The 21,470-nt window shown below is 40.5% G+C and overlaps 1 protein-coding gene across 1 annotated transcript in view; it reads left to right on the forward strand.

Moving 5' to 3' along the window:
• The window catches only part of ZNF385C (zinc finger protein 385C), a 284,959-nt gene that overhangs the window by 163,367 nt on the left and 100,122 nt on the right, over positions 1-21,470 (forward strand). Inside the window, exon 3 of the mRNA XM_070729576.1 lies at positions 16,751-16,762. Within this exon, the coding sequence (XP_070585677.1) occupies positions 16,751-16,762 (12 nt within the window). The remainder of the gene's footprint in view (positions 1-16,750; positions 16,763-21,470) is intronic.

Here is a 21,470-nt window from a genome sequence, read left to right on the forward strand (position 1 = left end):
TCTTCTTCTGTTTGTCATATTTTACACCTTTCATTTGGTTCTGAACATACTGCCATGCTGAAGGTAACAGTCTCCTAACAGTCTTGGAATCACGAATAATCTGTTTCCTTTCTCACCCAGTTGTGAAATGGTTTTGAAAAAAGTTCTCATATTCATTTCTATCCTGTGTCCCAGTCCTGGGGTTGTTTTTTTAAAAATCATATCTCAAAACCTAAAATGGTCACCTAACATCAAAAACATCATCAAAAAAGCTTTCTCCGCCAACTCAGGAAGCTCAAACTGCCCAAGGAGCTGCTGATACAGATTGAGTTTGTCATCTGCACCTCTATAAATGTCTGGTCTGGTTCTGCAACCCAACAAGACTGACACAGACTTCAGAGGATAATTAGAACTGCAGAAAAAATATTTGCTGCCAATCTGCCTTCCATTGAGGACCTGTATACTGCACGAGTCAAAAAGAGGGCTGTGAAAATATTTACTGACCCCCTCCCATCCTGGACATAAATTGTTTCAACTCCTACCCTCAAAACGTCGCTACAGAGCATTGCACACCAACACAACTAGACACAAGAACAGTTTTTTCCCGAACGCCATCACTCTACTAAACAAATAGTTCTCTCAACACTGTCAAACTTTTTACTAAGTCTGCACTTCTATTTCTACTAGTTTTTTCTTATCATTCCTATCACCCATTTCCTCCCACTTAGGACTGTATGACTGTAACTTGTTTGCTTGTATCCTAAGATTTTTATTAATATTGATTGTTTCTTCATTACTTATTTGACCCCTAGGACAATCATTAGGTGTTGTGCCACATGATTCTTGAGAAATCTATATTTTCTTTTACGTACACTGAGAGCGCATGCACCAAGATAAATTCCTTGTGTGTCCAATAAAGAATTCTATTCTGTTCTAATTCTATTCTATTCTGCTTTGCCCAAGAAAGACATTGGAGCTTTTCCTTAATGTTTTGTTAAAATTAAATCATGTCTGCTACCATATTGTCATAACTTAGTCAAGCATCTCTTTGCAGTGCTTGTTGAAAATAATTTGAGGAGAGCAAATAGTCTTTTCAGTAGTCTTTCTGATATGTATGTCACTGCTGATATGCCATCTGGTATCAGCTACCTATATCTATTAAGAACTATCAATTCGACCTTCAGGCTTACAAGATGTAGCTTTTGGCAGAGGCATGTTCCTCAGCATTTTTCTGCTGCTGGTAATTCAAGCATTACTCTGCTATGTACCACTATGTACCAATATATGTGAATCACAGAGACCACTATGAAAGAAAGTGGTTACCGATACATAACTTATACATCATTCCCACTCAGATTCAAGAATCCTTTTTTTAATTACTATATTAATTCTCGGAAAGTTCCTCACAAAAATTGTTGTTTTGAATGTATCAAACAGATTACTATTATAAATTAGAATGTGTATATATGAATTCACAATGATATTCAATGAACTGCAAAAGTAAGGATAGCCTTAAAATCTTGCTGACTAAGGGGCATAATCATGATCTTTCTTTGAAGTGTTGCAAAAGCTACCATAATTGCTATTGTCTGTTGTGGTTAGCTCTGGCCCAGCTCCTGCCCCAAGGACTGTGGATGTGGGGGAGACATCCACATGCTGCAGGCCTCTTTTGCCCCCGGTGGAATCTGCTGATGAAGGCTCCTCTGATCAAGAAGACATGAGTGACAGGGAGGAGGAGAGTGTGGCAGACAGCTCAGAAGGAGATCAATTATCTAGCTCCTCCTTGGATTCAGAACAAGAGTTAATGATACGTACAGCCATGCTTGCGGAGAGCGATGCATAGGCAACAACAACTGAGAGATTATTATCAAAGAAAATGAGGCCACCTGTGGTTGGGTGGGGCTGTGGTAATTAGTGAGGCTGCTATTTATAGTGAGTTTGGCCATTGAGGAGGATTATTTGATCATTGTGTTTCTTGCCTGCTTTGCTGTGTTTGACCTTTTTGTGTGCTGATTTCCCCCCCTCCCCAACTTTGAAACTAAACCAGAGCAAAGTGTGTTTCACTTTGGGAAAGAAGAAGGACTGTGAATTGCCTCACAGCTGCAAGCTAAGTATCACAGAACTGATAAGGGACTTGTGCCAATTACCAGTTTGTTTGGAGACGAGGGCTCTTTGCTATACAAAAAGAGGGCTTAGTTTAAGTGAATTTTCATTATAAAGAACATTGTTTTGAATTTTCAAACGTGTGTGTGTCTGAAATTTGTACCTGTGAATTTTCGGGAGGAGTCTACCAGAGAGCCAGACAGAACATTGTCCCTGTCTAGAATATTTTTCAGTTTCTCAGTCTAGTCATCTATTGCCTGGGAATGCTCTGGTGGCCTACTCTCCAAGTATCTAAATAGGTTTGTGTAGCTTCCAAGCCCAAGCAGATACTGCAGCCTGCTGAAATTACAATATGAATAAATGACATCTCTTACAGAGACCCTAGAATGGAGTGAAGTGATTAGATATACAGTGGTATAATTCACCTATTCTAGGTGAATATAAAGAAAAAAATTCACTGTAGTAGTTGGTGATAGGGAAAAAATATTTTCTTTATTTGTTTGGTTGGTTGGTTGGTTGTTTATAAAGTTTAGATACTGTACATCTCATACACAAATTTACTCTAGGTATTTCACAGATAGAAATAAATGGTCCAGAAGAAATTATGTTAGAAACAACAACAAAAATCTGGATGGCCATTACACCATATTTTGGTGCCATATCATGGAAATATACAAAGTTTCATAATCTCCCAATCTCCCAGTGTCACACATGCAGGGGTGGGCTGGGGATAACACAGTGGGGTAGCAAAAATGTAGCTCCAGCCCAGAGCATCCAATTTGCATTGAAAGATGTTGAAAGAAAATGCAGGGCATCCTGCATAAGCTACACCCATAGTGTGTTAGTAAAAAGTTTGGTAGCCCTTCACTGCACACATGCGTTACAGGGAAAAAATTAAAGTGATGTCATACTAACATTTATAAATCATTAAGAGTTAGGTAGCTTGTATAAGAATCTGTATCCTCTGACAAGTCATAGTGAGGTGTATTTGGTTTTGACTTAGTTAGTTTTATGAAGCTAGCCATAGGGTGTGTTTTTTTGTAAACCATTATACTGTATATGTCTCTCTGTCTTGTGTAAATCTAGCCAATTGTGTTTACCATAAGATGTGCTAACACTTATTTTGACTGGCTTCCAAAAAAGGATAGGGCCAGTTTTGGAAGTCACAGAAATCAATGGCAGTTAGTGAGCAAGGGCTTCAGAATTTTACTGTCAATTTAATTAACCAGAACATTGAAATACATCAGAGTAGAACATATCTCTAATTGTCAGGTTTAGTTTTTCATGAAACTCCTCATTGGTACAAATTATATTGTATATGCCTTCACAAATCTATCTTCCAATAATCATGAGGACTAGAACCATTTATTTGAAAAACGTAAAGCAAGCAAGCTTGGAAATCTATTAAGAATCTGCAGACCATAGAGAAGTGCGTTGAGGGAGCAAACAAACCCTTGTCTAGCTAATGGAATGGAAATTGGTTATCATCCTGAGCGGTTTCCATGCCAACCTGTTCAGCAGAGCAGATACTATTGAAATGCAATGGATTAAAAAGCCCCTTGCTTAACTGACCCTTGATACCTGTTAAGGACTAGTGTGATTATAATGAGTGCTAATTACGCATACTTAGATCAGAACCGTTTATCTCTTCTGTGGTTATGAAGACAGCATCTAGACTTGGTTCTTAGTAAGCTGTAGAGAGATTTTTTTTTTAACCAGAAGTTGATTCTGAACGGATTGGTTTCTGTGGCTATTAACCTGGATTACATTATTACAGTGGTACCTCGAGATACGAGTTTAATTCGTTCCGGACCTGGGCTCTTAAGTTGAGCAGCTCTTATCTCGAACGACTTTTCCCCATAGGAATTAATGTAAATAATTTTAATTGGTTCCAGCCCTCAAAAAACTCACAAAGTTAGTCTAAATTATGCAGAAAGACATGTTTTTAATGAAGAAATGTACATGTACATATAAATGAATAATGAAGTTTCTTTCACTTAACTTGTAAACTTTCTTAAACTTTTAAATTTACATATGTTCAACTTCTCTGCCACCCAATCCTGTAGGACAGAGGTCCCCAACCCTTTTTGCACCAGGGACCGGCTTTAAGCGATCAAGAGAGGAATGGGTGAATGAATGGACGGAGGGTGGGAAGGAAGGAAGGAAAGCGGGAAGGGACAGGAACAGAGGAAGGAAGCAAGGAAACTTATGAAAGGGGAGAGTAAGAGAGGAATGAGTGAAGGGAGGGAGGGAGGGAAGAAGGTGGGAAGGAGAAAGAAAAGAAGAAATAGAGGAAGGGAAGGTAAAAGAGAGAAAGAAAAAGAGCAAGAAAGAAAGAAAGAAAGAAAGAAAGAAAGGGGGAAGGGACAGGAACAGAGGAAGGAAGCAAGGAAACTTATGAAAGGGGAGAGTAAGAGAGGAATGAGTGAAGGGAGGGAGGGAGGGAAGAAGGTGGGAAGGAGAAAGAAAAGAAGAAATAGAGGAAGGGAAGGTAAAAGAGAGAAAGAAAAAGAGCAAGAAAGAAAGCTGCAAGCACCCCCCCGAGCCCCCCAGGCCGGCTGCAACCTTTTAAAACACGCGCGCCGCTTCGCAGCTGTCTCCTGAAGCCGAACGCGGAAGTTAGCGTTTGGCTTCAGGAGACAGCTCCTTGGCGCTTGTATCTCGAATTTGGGCTTGTAAGTAGAACAAAAATATCTCTCCCCTCCCAGCTCTTATCTCGAGTTGCTCTTAAGTAGAGCAGCTCTTATGTCGGGGTTCCACTGTACTTGCTATCTATTTCTATGTTGTAGTAGTAGGCTGTTACTCTAATGCTTGCACAGTCATATCTATGGGTGTTTTAGTTTTTACATTTTAAAATTAATAGCTGTTCATTAACATGTATCATTTCTAAAGCAACTTGCACTGCAAAATGGAGGCCTCATCAGCAGACTTTCTCCATGCAAAGGGGAGCAAACCATAAAGATAGAGCAGACAATATTGGATTATTTGTTTTTATTAATTGAATTGTTCATGTTGTTTTACCACTGTTGTTAGCCGCCCCGAGTCTGCAGAGAGGGGTGGCATACAAATCCAATTAATAATAATAATAATAATAATAATAATAATAATAATAAATGCTCATGTTCCTTTCCACAAATATATCCCAACTTAAAGATACACACATGCTTGAAACATAATGAGTTCAGAAATTTGTTACACAGTAGTGGAAAGATAATTTTACTCTTAATTTATAGCAGTGCTTTGTGAAACATAGAAACATAGAAGTCTGACGGCAGAAAAAGACCTCATGGTCCATCTAGTCTGCCATTATACTATTTCCTGTATTTTATCTTAGGATGGATATATGTTTATCCCAGGCATGTTTAAATTCAGTTACTGTGGATTTATCAACCACGTCTGCTGGAAGTTTGTTCCAAGGATCTACTACTCTTTCAGTAAAATAATATTTTCTCATGTTGCTTTTGATCTTTCTCCCAACTAACTTCAGATTGTGTCCCCTTGTTCTTGTGTTCACTTTCCTGTTAAAAACACTTCCTCTCCTGGACCTTATTTAACCCTTTAACATATTTAAATGTTTCGATCATGTCCCCCTTTTCCTTCTGTCCTCCAGACCAGTGTTTCCCAATCTTTTTTGAGCCGCGGCACATTATTCATATTTTCAAAATCCTGGGGAACACTGAAAGGAGGGGTGGGCTAAAGAAAAGTTTGGACAAAAAACACCTCTCTCTTCCTCCCTTTCGCTCTATTTCTCCCTCTTTCCCTTCCTTTCCTTCTTTCTCTCTCTCCATCCCTCTTTCTTTCTTTCTTTCTTCCTTTCTTTTTTGCTCTCTTTCTCTCTCCCTCCTTCCCTTCCTCTATGTCTTTCTCTCTCCCTTGCTCTCTCTCTCTCTCTCTCTCTGTCTCTCTTGCTATCTCTTTCTTGCTTTTTTCTCTCTCTCTTGCTCTCTCTCTCTCTTTCAGTCTCGCTATATGTCTCTTTCTTTCTCTTTGCCTCTCTTGCTATCTCTCTTTCTTTCTCTCTCTTTCTCTCTCTCTGTCTCTCTTGCTATGTCTCTCTTTCTCTTTCTCTCTCTCTCTGTGCCTCTCTTGCTAAGTCTCTCTTTTTCTCTTGCTATGTCTCTCTTTCTTTTTCTCTCTCTGCCTCTCTTGCTATGTCTCTCTTTCTCTCTCTCTTTCTCTATCTCTCTTTCTCTGCCTCTCTTGCTGTCTCTCTTTCTTGCTCTGTCTCTCTTTCTCTGCCTCTCTTGCTATGTCTCTCTTTCTCTCTCTCTCTGCCTCTCTTATTTGTCTCTCTTTCTTTCTCTCTCTCTCTCAGCTGACTGCAAGCGGGAGCCCTGACGGCGGCAGCTGGACGTGGTGCTGGACACCGTATATGCCAGGCATGCAGCGCCAGCATGTACGACGTCCAGCAGCACGTCCAACCGCCACCGTCAGGGCTCCCGCTTGCAGTCAGCTGAGAGAGAGAGAGAGCGATCCCTCTCGCCGCCGCCATCTCCCCACGACTGCCTGCGGCCGCTGCGGCAACCCCCCCCCCCCCCCGCTCCCATCGGACACTTGCCGTCGACGCCAGAGAAGCTCCAGCTGGGCGGGGCGCTGCCGGTACTTCCGTCCTGGGGCTCCCGCTCGCAGCTGTCCCCCGTTTCCTGCTCGATGCCGCGGTTTTCGGTGCTCTCCTGCTGGGCCCCAAAGAAGGAAGGCGGGAAAAAGGTGCGAAGAATGGAGCTCTCCTTCTTCCTGCCTTCCTTCTTTGGGGCCCAGCAGGAGAGCGCTGAAAACCACGGCATCGAACAGGAGGCGGGGGACAGCTGCGAGCGGGAGCCCCAGGACGGAAGTACCGGCAGCACCCCGCCCAGCTGAAGCTTGGCGGCACACCTGGCCATGTCTCGCGGCACACTAGTGTGCCGCGGCACACCGGTTGGGAAACGCTGCTCCAGACTATACAGATTGAGTTCATTAAGTCTTTCCTGATATGTTTTATGCTTAAGAGCTTCCACCATTCTTGTAGCCCGTCTTTGGACCCCTTCAATTTTGTCAATATCTTTTTGTAGGTGACGTCTCCAGAACTGAACACAGTATTCCAAATGTGGTCTCACCAGCGCTCTATATAGCGGGATCATAATCTCCCTCTTCCTGCTTGTTATACCTCTAGCTATGCAGCCAAGCATTCTACTTGCTTTCCCTACCACCTAACTGCACTGTGATGTGTATTCTTCATGACCTTTTCTCCTGGTGAGGTAGGAAGGGTAAAGGAACTTGTAGCAATTTTTAAAAAATTATTTGGTTTCTGATTATTGTCATTGACTGAGATAGATGGCTATTGAAAATTGAATAAATAAAATATAAATAATATATTTTATAAATATATATTTTTAATTTCTATCCTTTTTTATTCATTTTAAATATTACTCTTGGTTTTGTTTATATTTTAAAAAATATCACAGTATGAATTATGTGACATCAGTTGTACATTGTGATGGAATTTTTTTTTAATGGTCAAGTTCGATTGGATACACAATGAATTTTTCTTGGTCAGTGATGGTTTACAGGATACTATAATTTATATTTATATCCCGTATCTTTAATTTTGTTTAAAAAGATAGGGACTTGAATTATGAAGAAAATTTTTAAAAATACATTTTTAGTTAACTTTAGTGGAATAAAATCAAATTAGTGAGGACAAGCGACAAACAGAAAGAAAGCAGACATATCCATTGCATTTTGTTAAGGGAAAAGCAACAGAAATTACATTACTGACTTTTAATACAAAGCAGTCTTGCTAACCAGATGTATTACAATTTCCATCATCCTAATTGCTCCCCTCTCCTGACTGAGCACAATTTATGATCATGCTGGCTGTGGGTGATAGGCGTTGTAATTCACATACATGAAAAGAGAGAAAGTTTCTTGTGACTACTTTGTAAAATTATCATACCTTCTCTTTTGTCTACAATTACCATATTTTATTTTAATTTCACGAAAATCAAATTCTATTAATAATTCCATATAATATCATTTACAATCTTTAGAATTCCAGTGTTTGTGTATTGCCTCTCTATGTTTTTCCCATTACTTATTTATGCTGATTTTTTTAAAAAACTAACTCAGCAGAGTCACATTTCCCTCTACAAAGGAAAAACATACATTGTTTTAAAATTTTGCTTAATTTGACTGATCAGCATCATAAGATAATAGAATCTCTATTTTATATTGTTTCTTATTAATTGCAGAAAGTGCATTAATAACATTAAAAGGTTGTGCTCTGAGAAGGAACTTTAAAAACCTCTTTACATTATAGAATAGTGATGGCAAACCTTTTTCCCCCTTGGGTGCCATATGCAATATTTATTTTATTTATTTGTCAAACAAGTATAGTATTATAGTATATATTAACATAACATAACATAAGTAGAACGTAGTAATAGAAAGGATAATAAGACAGTAGGACAGGTACATTAGGCACATAAGTGCACTTATGCACTTAGTGTGAGCATGCATGACCACATCCATAATGCAATGCCCTTCCTCCTGTGCATGCATGCACAACCCTTCCCCGCACTGCCTGACCTCGCACGCATGTGCGCAGGCCTTACTAAAGCCTCCAGACTTCCAGTAGTCTGTTTTTTGTCCTCCCCAGGCTCCGGAGGCTTTCCTGAAGCCTGGGGATGGCAAAATGGCTGAAAATCAGCTGGCCAGCTCACATAGGGCAACACCTTGCATGCCCTGAGATATGGCTCCACATGCCACCTGTGGCACGCATTCCATAGGTTCACCATCACGGCTATATAATAATAATAATAATAATAATAATAATAATAATAATAATAATAATTTATTAGATTTGTATGCCGCCCCTCTCCGAGGACTCGGGTCGGCTCACAACAACATAAACAAATCCAATTTTAAAATGCAATTTAAAACCCTTATAATAACATAAAATAATCACACAACCAATCAAACCTTGACAATTGGTGTGTGTGTTAGTTTCCCCATGCCTGGCGACAAAGATGAGTTTTTAATAACTTACGAAAGGCGAGGAGGGTGGGGGCAGTCCTAATCTCTGGGGGGAGTTGGTTCCAGAGGGCCGGGGCTGCCACAGAGAAGGCTCTCCCCCTGGGTCCTGCCAGATGACATTGTTTAGTCAATGGGACCCGGAGAAGGCCAACTCTGTGGGACCTAATCTTTGTGCCCTTTTCTCATTCTGTTAAATTTATATTAATTTGAACAGATCTATACTAATAGGGAGAGAAATCTGCAAGACAATAAGGAGGTATCTATGGTAAGCATAATGATTATTCACAGTAACTGGATTCTAGTTTGTTATGTTAAGGTAAATAGCCCCTTTTTCTGGGGAGTAAGGTACCTTTTTCAGGGCAAAAATCCATATATTTAGTTTTATAGATTATCCTTCCTCAACGTGGCACTTGTTTGTTTGTTTGTTTGTTCGTTCGTTCGTTTATTTATTTATTTATTTATTTATTTATTTATTAGATTTGTATGCCGCCCTTCTCCGAAGACTCGGGGTGGCTCACAAGTTGCAGATCGATTTCTTTTTCTTCCTTTCTTTTTCTTTTTCTTTTTGGTTCTCCTAGATGTGTTAGATTACAATTCCCATCATTCTCAGCCTGCAGCTTTTTGGTTATTCTAACTGGGGTGATAGTAATGTAATCAAAGAAATCTAGAGGCGGCCAGGTTTGGAAAGTTTGAAACAGACAAAATGTAGAGATGATGACTGGCTCAACAGTCTTTCAAGTTATCTTGTTTTTAGTTGTATAAGCTTTTCATTCATAACCAAGGAATGTTTGCCCTTCAGCAACCTGCTCCACATCCCTTAGCTGGTTGGGCAGGTATGTAATTAAGAGAAGGGGAGCTGGCTGGCCCAGTAGTTTTATCTGATAAGAGAAGTGAATGCTTCTATTTTAAAAAAAAAATCAATTTCCCTTCCTCTAGCCTAAGAGTAGTGGGAGTGGAGTGAGAGACAGATTTTAAACTTAAGCAAATTTCATTATCTTTCCTTTTTACATATAAGTAAAAATAACCCAGAGACACAGACAAAATTGAGAGCAATGTCTATTTGCTTTTTGTTTTGTTCTGATGCTGCTTTGCCATTCAGAGAATTTGTATAGGCTAACACTCAAACTGTAAAGTAAAGATGATGGAAATCTCTTCAGACGCTTCCTTTTCCATTTGGGCCCTACACAATTGCTAAGCATTTGGTGCAATAGATCTCCATTTTCAACACCCTAGAAAATGTCCAACGATACTTCACCAGAAGAGCCCTTCACTCCACCACTCGAAACAGAATACCCTATGAAACTAGTCTTACAATCCTGGGTCTAGAAAGCTTAGAACTACGACGCCTCAGACATGATCTAAGTCAGTGATGGCGAACCTATGACACGCGTGTCAGCACTGACACGCGTAGCCATTTTTGGTGACACGCGGCTGCTCCCGAATCTCCCCTCCACTCTGCTGCTGAGCGTCTGGTGGTGGCAAGGAAGAAAGCCAGGGGACGGGGAGGAAAGCACCCTATGGCAGAGCAGCAGCAGTTCCTCTCCCTGAAGGCAAGAAATTGGCCAATTGCAGGCCCGCTTTCTTCCCCGCCCCCTGGCTTTCCTCCTCCTCTTCCTCCAGACGCTCAGCTGCAGACCGTCTTGGTCCCTCCAGTGCCGCTTTTTTGCTTCTTCGCACGGCCGAAACGTGGGGCAGAGTAGGCGGCGGCTGCTTCAGGCCCGCCCCCGAGCTGACCTTCCTTTGGCTTCCTTCGAGGTAAAACTGCAAAGCTCACCTGCTGCCTCGAAGGAAGCCAAAGGAAACTCAGCTCAATGAGGATCGGCTGTTGGTCTCTTCAAGCTGCTGCCGCCCACTGCGGAGATCCCTTCGCCCGAACAGAGGCGGCGGCGGCGGGTTCAAGGGACCAACAGCCGGTCCTTTTTGGGGCTGCGTTGTTGCAGCGTCTGAGGCCGCCGCCTCCGCCTCCAGGCAAAGGGATCTCCGCAGTGGGCGACAGCGGCAGGTTTAAGGGACCAACAGCTGGTCCTTTTCGGGGCTGCGTTGTTGCAGCCTCCGAGGCCGCCCACCGAGGAGATCCCTTCGCCTGGAGGCGGAGGCAGCGGCGGCCTCAGACGCTGCAACAACGCAGCCTCGAAAAGGACCGGCTGTTGGTCCCTTGAACCCCCCCCCCCGGCCGCCTCTGTTCGGGTGCCCCCCCCCCCCGCCCAGGAAAGAGTTGCACATTTGAAAAGTGTGCTGCTTTCCCGTAAAGCCGGCTTTCCTGGCTGGCACAGGGCTTTCCCGGGCAGCTGGCTTGAGCCTTGTGCCGGTTAGCAAAGCCGTCTGCCCGCCGGAGACGTGGAGAGAAAGAAGGGAAAAAGAGGGAGGGAAAGAGGAGAGGAAAGAAGGAGGGAAGGGAGAGAAAAGTGAACGAGAGGGAGAGAGAAAGGGAGGAAGAGGGGAAGGAAGGAAGAGATAAAGGAGAAGAGGAAGAGGAAAAATGAGAGGAGGAGGAAGAGGAGGAAAAGGAGAGGAAGAGGAGGAGGAAAAGGAGAGGAGGAGAAAGCGGAAGAGGAGAAGGAGAAGGAAGAGCAGGAGAAGGAGAACCAGAAGGAAATGGAGGAGATGAAGAGGAGGAGAAAAGGGAGAGGAGGAGGAAGAGGAGGAAAAGGAGAGGAAGAGGAGGAGAAAAAGGAGAGGAGGAAGAGGAGGAAAAGGAGAGGAAGAGGAGGAGAAAAAGGAGAGGAGGAGGAAAAGGAGAGGAAGAGGAGGAGCAAAAGGAGAGGAGGAGGAAGAGAAGGAGGAGGAGAAAGAAAAGGAGAAGAGGAAAAATGAAAGGAGGAGGAAGAGGAGGAAAAGGAGAGAAGGAGGAGGAGAAAGAAAAGCAGGAGAGGAAGAATAGGAGAAAAAGGAGAGGAGGAGGAAGAGGAGGAGAAAAAGGAGAGGAGGAGGAAGAGAAGGAGGAGGAGAAAGAAAAGGAGAAGAGGAAGAGGAAAAATGAGAGGAGGAGGAAGAGGAGGAAAAGGAGAGGAGGAGGAAGAGAAGGAGGAGGAGAAAGAAAAGCAGGAGAGGAAGAGTAGGAGAAGAGTAGGAGAGAGGGAGGGGGAGGGGAAGAGGGGAAGGAAGGAAGAGAGAAAGAGAAAAAAGTGGAAGGAAGTGAGAAGGAAAGAAAGGAAGAGAGAGAGGGAGAGAGAGAGAGCAAGAAAGAAAGAGTGAGAGATGAGAGTGGAAGGAAGAGAGTGAGAGAGAGTGAGAGTGTTTTTTTCTCAAGGTGACACACCACCTGAGTTATGCTCGGTTTTTTGGCGAATTTTGACACACCAAGCTCAAAAGGTTGCCCATCACTGATCTAAGTATTGCCCACAAGATCATATGCTGTAACATCCTGCCTGTCAACGACTACTTCAGCTTCAACCGCAATAACACAAGAGCATGCAACAGGTTCAAACTTAATATCAACTGCTCCAAACTTGACTGCAAAAAATATGACTTTAGCAATCGAGTTGTTAAATCATGGAACTCATTACCAGACTCCGTGGTATCAACCCCCAACATTTTTCCCTTAGACTTTCCACAGTTGACCTCTCCAGATTCCTTAGAGGTGAGTAAGGGGCGAGCATAAGTGCACTAGTGTGCCTTTCGTCCCCTGTCCAATTGTCTCTCCTATATTTTATACATCTTTTCTCCCATTCATATATCCTTTCCTCTACTCTTCATTGATGTATTCTATTCTCATATCTCTTCTTCTATCCCTTCCCTGATATTTACTACTACACGTTTTTATTCTCTTTAACTTTCCATTTGTATTGGACTAACTAACTAACTAACTAACTAACTAACTAAATAAATAAATAAATATAAATAAATAAATAAATAAATAAATAAATAAATAAATAAGTGAGTAAATTATTTAAAGATAAATAAGGCAATGGGTCCATATGGCATCCACCCCAGAGTTCGTAAAGAACTCAGGTTTGTCATTGCTACTCCCCCCTGACTGATTTGTTTAACCAATCCCTGTTAACAGGAGATGCTCCTGAGGATTGGAGAATGGCCAGTGTTGTGCCTATCCACAAGAAGGGCAGTAGAGAAGAAGCTGGTAACTACAGCCAGTTAGCTTGACATCAGTTGTAGTTAAAATGATGGAGACTCTACTCAAAAAGAGGATAAATCAGCACCTAAAAACAATAACTTATTGGACCCAAATCAACATGGCTTTACTGAAGGCAAATCATGTCAGACTAATCTCATTGATTTGTTTGACTATGTCACAAAGGTGTTGGATGAATGTGGTGCTGTGGATATTGCCTATCTGGACTTCAGCAAAGCCTTTGATACAGTTCCACATAGCTGATAGATAAGTTAGTGAAGATTGGACTTAATCTCTGGATAGTTCAGTGGATTTGCAGCTGGCTGAAGCGTAGATATCAGAGGGTTGTTGTTAATGGCAAGTATTCTGAGCAGAGACAGGTTACAAGCGGTGTGCCACAAGGGTCTGTTCTGGGTCCTATTCTTTTTAATATGTTTGTGAGTGACATAGGGGAAGGTTTGGTAGGGAAGGTTTGCCTATTTGCCAATGACTCTAAAGTATGCAATAGGGTTCATATTCCTGGAGGCGTCTGTAATATGGTAAATGATTTAGCTTTACTAGATAAATGATCAAAGCAATGGAAACTGCAGTTTAATGTTTCCAAATGTAAAATAATGCCCTTGGGGAAAAGGAATATTGATACATTGATACTGTCAATACAACCTGAGTATTGTATTGACAGTTCTGTGTTAGCAAAAACTTCAGAAGATAAGGATTTAGGGGTAGTGATTTCTGACAATCTCAAAATGGGTGAATAGTGTAGGAAAAGCAAGTAGGGTGCTTGGCTGCATAGCTAGAGGTATAACAAGCAGGAAGAGAGAGATTGTGATCCCACTATATACAGCGCTGGTGGGACCACATTTGGAATACTGTGTTCAGTTCTGGAGACCTCATCTACAAAAAATATTGACAAAATTGAACGGGTCCAAGGATGGTGGAAGGTCTTAAGCATAAAACCTATCAGGAAATACTTAATGAACTCTATCTGTATAGTCTGGAGGACAGAAGGAAAAGGGGGGACATGATGGAAACATTTAAATGTGTTAAAGGGTTAAATAAGGTTCAGGAGGGAAGTGTTTTTAATAGGAAAGTGAACACAAGAACAAGGGAACATAATCTGAAGTTAGTTGGGGGAAAGATCAAAAGCAATATGAGAAAATTTTATTTTACTGAAAGAGTAGTAGATCCTTGGAACAAACTTCCAGCAGACGTGGTTGGTAAATCCACAGTAACTGGATTTAAACATGCCTGGGATAAACATATATCCACCCTAAGATAAAATACAGGTAATAGTCTAAGGGCAGACTAGATGGACCATGAGGTCTTTTTCTGCTGTCAATCTTCTATGTTTCTATGTTTCTAAATTCAGCAGTAGTGGAGGTGTAGTTTGATTGTTTCAAGTTTACTATACAGTGGTACCTCTACTTATGAACATAATTCGTTCAGTGACCAGGTTCTTAAGTAGAAAAGCAATTTTTCCCATAGGAATCAATGTAAAAGCAAATATGTGCAATTGGGGAAACCACAGGGAGAGTGGAGGCCCTGTTTCCTCCCAGGAGATTCCTAAAGAGGCCCCACGGAGGCTTCTCCCCACCTTTTCTGGCCCTGTTTCCCCCTAGGAGATTCATAGAGAGGTCCCATGGAGGTTTCTCCCTGCATTTTCCGGTTAGTGTTTCAGAGGCTCGGGTTTGTAAGTGAAAAATGGTTCTTGAGAAGAGGCAAAAAAATCTTAAGCACCCAGTTCTTATCTAGAAAAGTTCGTAAGTAGAGGCATTCTTAGGCAGAGGTACCGCTATATAATATAATCACTATGCATTTATCTTGAGATATCCCTTGTGTCTTGATCAGTATTTATGATAAGTCATAACTATGCAATTGCAATTAAAAATATTTTATCAATTTATAATTTTTTATGGTACTGCTCAAAAAGCTAAACATGTGTGTTATCTTTCACAGAGAAGTAGAAATGCAGGTTGTTTTTTAGCCTTTTTTCCTTTAATTATAAAAGCCTTTTTTCCCCTGTGATGCCCTTGTGTCACATACCAGCATCATGTACAATTGAACAAAAAGCACGTGCTTTTCTTCAAAGCAGTTATGTTTTTCAAATAGCAAGTACCGGTAATTGTTCACTGTTAATATGGCTCTGCCCTACATTCTACAACATCTTGAATCTCCAAAGATTTTCTTTAGCATTTAATACCATCATTCCAGACAGTCTTCTATCTAAGCTGAACCAGCTGATGGTACCTGAACACCCTTGTAAGTGAATCATAAGCTTCCTAACAAACAGGAAGCAGCAAGTGAAGCTAAGCAGAATCACTTCAGATATATTTACTATCATTGGGTATTGTACCTTAGGATTCTTGACAAATTTGTCTTTTCTTTTCTTTTATGTACACTAAGACTTTATCACATTTGGCCAATACTATTCTATTCTAATTCAGTCTAAAATTCCATGAAAGATGGACATAAACACATCCTGGACATAAACGGTTCAATTCCTACCCTCAAAACAACGCTATAGAGCACTGTACATCAGAACAACAAGACACAAGAACATTTTTTTCCTGAACACCATCACTGCTAAACAAATAATTCCCTGTCAAACTATTTACTAAGTCTGCACTACTATTAATCTTCTCATCATTCCCATCACCCATCTCCTCCTACTAATGACTGTATGACTATAACTTTGTTGCTTGTATCCTTACAATTTATATTGACTGGTTCCTAATATGATTTGATTGCTTATTTGTACCTGGACTATCATTGGGTATTGTACCTTAGGATTCTTGACAAATTTGTCTTTTCTTTTATGTACACTAAGACTTTATGCACCAAAGATAAATTCCTTGTGTGTTCAATCATATTTGGCCAATACTGTTCTATTCTAATTCAGTCTAAAATTCCATGAAAGATATTTAAGGTGTACAAATATGATTTTCAAGTTAGATATAGAGAAAATGAAGAAATAAGTGGACTTACCCTTTTTTTTTTTGCCCTTAATAGCAGCATACTTTTAAAAATAAGTTTACCTCTATTTTTAAAAGAGATACAGTGATTAATTGAACTTCCTATGAAGAAATACTCTTTATGTATTATTCCCTCCATAGAAAACGAGAGTCTTTATTCTGACTTTGAAGCCTTCACTTATAGAGAAAGATTTGAGATTCAAGGCAGCATAGCCAGCTGAGGAATTCTGAGAGTTGACATCAACACAACTTGAAGCTTGATTGAGAAACATTGATCTAGAGCAGGGGTCTGCAACCTGCGGCTCTGGAGCCACATGTGGCTCTTTCATTCCTCTCCTGCAGCTCCCTGTCACTCAACATATGCGTCACAACCGCCAATGTCTGACACTCTCCAGCAATTTTGACCCATCTTTATTTTTCAGAGTTCAAAATGTTTTTGTTGCATGCAGAAATAAAATTTTGTTTTCTCTGTAGCAGTTCATTGATTTAACAAATGCAACACACTATACTTTTTTATATATATAGCATAAAGGTAAAAAATGATATATGCAATGTTACCTTCATTTTAGATATCAAAAGGGTTTTGTGGCTCCCAGTGTTTTCTTTTCTATGGAAGCTGGTCCTAATAGTTCTTTGAGTGTTTACGGTTGCCAATTCCTGATCTAGAGAAAAATGTAAAATGAAAAGGAATCTGGTACCATAGGCATATAATTCCTCCTATAATTTCTATTAGGAAAAAACTAGAGAGGTCTTTCATTTGGCTTTATTAATTTGGCTTTTAATATTTTGTCTCATCGTGTTTCCTTCTTTTTACACCCTCCAGAATTGTTCAGGGAAAGTGACCTTGGAGAAACTGGCGATTGTGATAGCCTAACTGGTAGGAGTATTTTGGATAAATCAACTAACCTCCAGATGGGATTCTTTCAGAGGGTCTACCAAGAGACTGGATATGTTGGAAGAGGATCATGGCAAGTGGCAGACAGTTTTGAGCAGCAGGGAAAATAGATCCCTTGAGAAAATGTTTTAGGACAACATTTTATCAGTGAACAAATGGTGTGTGTCTTTATGTAGCCTTGAATATCTACTCAGCTAAGCTTTGTTGCAAGACTTACACAGGTAGCCATCAACCTATGACCATAATTGAGCCCAAAATTTCCATTTGCTGAGTAAGACAATTGTTAAATGAGTTTTGCCCCATTTCATGACTTTTTTTGCCACGGTTGTTAAATAAACTATTGCGGGTTGTTGAATTAGTAACCCGGTTATTAAATGAATCTGGCTTCCTCATTGATTTTGCTTGTCAAAAGGTTGCAAAAGGTGGTCAGGTGACCCCCAGGATAGTGTAGCTATCACAAATATGAACCAGTTGTCAAGCATCCAAATTTTGATCACGTGACCATCGGGATGCTCCAGTGATCATAAATATAAAAAGTAGTCGTGTCATTTTTTTTCCAGTGCAGTTGTAACTTCAAGTGGTCACTAAACAAATGGTTATAAGTCAAGGTCTACCTGTATTGCAGGCTGCTTTATCTGGTCTGCAAAATTCTGGATAGCCTCTAGAGATCAGGGGCCATCTAGTGGCCATCTAAAGGTGTTCAGCCCAAATATTATACTGGGCTAGTGTCCTGAATACAGTACTGTATATCTTTAATTGCTGTTCAGCTTTAGCAGAAGCCTGGCCTGTAGAAATGTAGCTACAGTCAGGATAATTTCCAAACACAGAGATCAAAAAATGAATGGGAAAATTGCTAAATCTGCTAAAATTGCCCATCTCAGGAATTCTGTGGCCATAAGGAAGAATCTGGTACTTTGAATTAGAGCTGGTAAAGCATCTCAGGGCGACCTCTGCATAGGAAATCTTAAGGTAGGCTGAGCTTGCTAAGAAAATTGTCAGCAGATTTTTTTAACCCAAAGAGCCATTAAAAAGAAAGTATGGTTCAGGAGGGAAGCCATCACTAGAATGAGAATAAAATACAGTAGGGGAGTTAAGGAATCTGCCGGATTAAATTAACAGAGATGGCTGCCTATCTGACCTTGAGGCTTGTCTTGATTCAAATCCAGCAATTTTGCCCCCTATTTCAAGTTCCAACATGATTTGATTTGATTAACTGGAGAATTTGGGTAGTTCCAATCCAGGTTGGAGAAAGCTTTGTTAGTCATTTTAAGAAATCAAGTGTGTGATCAGAAGAGAACCAGATTTCTTACTTGTATCCTATTGTAGGATTTTGAATGTGCAAAATTCCTTTTTTGTCTTTTCTCTCATCCATTCATTCTTAGACCAGCCTTGTGGGTCATTTTTCCCCATTCACAATATCCCATTTGGAGATTGGTAGGTTTCAGATTGTGTTGCCTGCCCACAGCCTCTTATCACCCCACAGCTCAAAAGAAATATTACGCCAGCTATCACATGACATTTGGACCAGTGAATCAAAAGCACTGTTTTGCATTGGTCATGAAATCCAGTGCTTCATAATCCTCAGTAATTAAGGCTACAATTTAAGTTGAGGTGAGCGATGAAAAAAGCAAGAAGGACTAGTCAGCCTCCAGTTAAAGGTTCAAATAGAAAGGTGCCTGGGAATGTTAAATAATAACAAGGTCATGTGAGATATTTTTCGGGGGTAGGGGTGGGAGTGAGGCTGTCAGCTGAAAGTTTATTTGCTCATGGAAGCACTTAGCCAGGGTTTGTTTTAGTGGGATTATGTGTTCTTTAGCTTTTGAAAAGCAAAACGGGTGGTCTCCTTTTCCCCCCCACTGCCTCTTTCCAGCCCCCCTCCTTTTTGCCATCCAATTTCGATGTTAATTCCTCATCATTGTTTGCATGGACCTCTGCTGAGAGCAGTTACGGAGGCTAATTTTTCCATCTGTCCTGCTTGGGCCAGTGACTGGGGAAGCATGGTTGCTGTTACCTCCTTCAGGGCATTGATCAGTGGAGCGTTAAGCTTTTAATTGAGGTGTAAGTGTATCAGCTCAAGGGGGAGGTAGTGGCCGGTGGTGTAGTACAGGCTGGCTGTAGCACAGCGCAGAGCTTTCAAAGAGGCAAGAGCTCTTTTGCACTCACCAGTGTTTGGGCAAATACGAAGAAGTAGCCGCTCTGGAGAGACGCCAGCTCCATCGCTATGATTCTAGGTGAGTGCTACACAACTTACTTTCATTGCCTTCTGCTTTTGTACCCTTTGGATTAAATGTGCATATGCCTCTTTCTCCACCCCCGCCCCACCCCCCCACCCTCTCTGGATGGGAATCAGCATCACTTTTATTTCAATGAGCAATCTTTTACTCCCCCATGTGTGTCTGTATATGATGTAGAGGCTTCCTGGTATGAGAAGGCATAGTCGTTTTCACCTGCTTTGCAATCTTGCTGAAAGACTAAGCTGGTACTCTTTGATCCCGACAGAAGTATTTGTATAAAGGTGCAGGTGGCATCCAATAAACAATATGTCTCTAAATATGCGGAAGAAAGTGGCTCTTTCATCATTCTCACACTGGATTTGTTATAGATAAACCTGCTATTAAATCAAAGTATCTGCTTAAGCAGCTGAAGCAAAAACGGACTGTTCCTGGGAAAAGGGATATTTTGTTTATTCTAGGGTTTTGGTACCCAAAAAATGTACGTCTGCCCTAGACCTCCTTTTTATGCAATTCATGCAGCTATGCGTTACATATGGAGGGCAAAATCAAGTTGACTTGATTGCATTCAGCTGCCTTGTATCAGTTTCAAAAATGTTCCAGCATTTCTTAAAATGCAGCTGGACAGAACCCTGAAAATCACTGGCAAACTTAAGAGACTTAATTCAAGTACAGGTGAAAATATTTGCAAGAATATTTGGCATGCTTCGATCTATCGAAAAAGTCAATTTGTAATTTTGATGCACAAGACTGTAAGTGTTTCAATTCTGCTGAGCTACAATTGTCAGGACTTGAATGGTGTCTTTTGTATCCATTTTATAACTTTAGATTTTTATTATTCTTTCCTTTCCCCTTCTCTTTTTTTGGAGTTCCCTATTTTCATTCCGTCTCTCTGCCTTAATCATTGCCTTCTTACTTTCTTGGGCCTTGAGCTGGAACACGATAGCAGTGAAAATAGACTATTTTTAAAAATTAAAAGGTAGAACAGAAAAATATATATTTATAGTTTTTACTATGTATAAATATATTTGCAGAACATATAAAAATAATTTTAAGTGCTCTTTAAGTGAAGAACATTTTATATTGGTTATAAATCAAAATAACAGCAAATATTTTACATCCAGATCAAATTTAGAAATAAACAATTCTTCCTAAAATATAGCAAATTTGGGGTAAAACAGCCCAAAGAATATTTTTAAAATATTTGTTGTTGTTGTTTTCAGTACAGATTTTTAAAAAGATATTCTAGAATAAGAAGCATTGGAATTTTCTCTCTATTTTCTTCCATTTAATGACAGGCCAATTTTTTCTCATGAAACGGAACGGGTTGGGTCACTTTCGATTAACTCTCTTTTTTTCAAAACCCTCTTTTGTAAAGAAATTGTATGTCTTTTCAAATCTTGATTACAAGTACCATTTGTGGGGCTTTTGTCTGACTAAGACAGACTGCCGTGCTAGAGAAATCAAAAGAAAAGCTGGCAACCTCAACTACCCTTTGCGCTGGTGTTTTCTCTGCATACTGTATGAGGAAGATTCTGCAGTATCTACTCCAGCTTCTTTTGTGGGCAGAGGCTGGGGTATTTTGGTGAAGGTGATTGGAATAATGTCCTGATTATTTGGTTTGGGATGAAATGATACTCCCCCAATAATTTCTGGGTATAAATATGCATTCCTATGTGCCTGGGTGCAGACGTACAACAACAGGAGATTGGAAGGAGATCAAGCCAGTGAAAGCAAATCATGATAAAACAGTTTGAAGACTCGAATTTCGTTTTTCCTTCTTCAGTCTTCTGTGACTATGTAAGTCCATCTGAAGCAACATATTCAAGAAACACACACACACACACACACCTTTCCTTATTTATAGATAGACGGGATTATTTAGTAGGCTATAGGCCAAGTATTCCTTTCATTGCTGTCAAGAAATTGTGAATTTTCAGTCGAATTCTTTGCTATGGCTGTGAAGGTTTGAAAGGCAGCTAGACAGTTCGTTGATAGTGAATGTTTTACAGGAAAACAATACAAATAATTACTCTCCCTCAGTCTTCCTTCTGCTTGTGATAATTTTATATTATTAAGGACATATTATTCAGCCCAGATTGGGCAAGTTGTATTTTATAAGAATGTGTGATCTAAGAAACATAACCATCCTTCAGACAGCAGAATTTTTCACTAGCAGCGGTGTAGCACATCAATTGTTTCGCATGGAT

The sequence above is a fragment of the Erythrolamprus reginae genome, chromosome Z (genome assembly GCF_031021105.1).
Source record: "Erythrolamprus reginae isolate rEryReg1 chromosome Z, rEryReg1.hap1, whole genome shotgun sequence".
In the NCBI taxonomy this organism is placed as follows: Eukaryota; Metazoa; Chordata; class Lepidosauria; order Squamata; family Dipsadidae; genus Erythrolamprus; species Erythrolamprus reginae.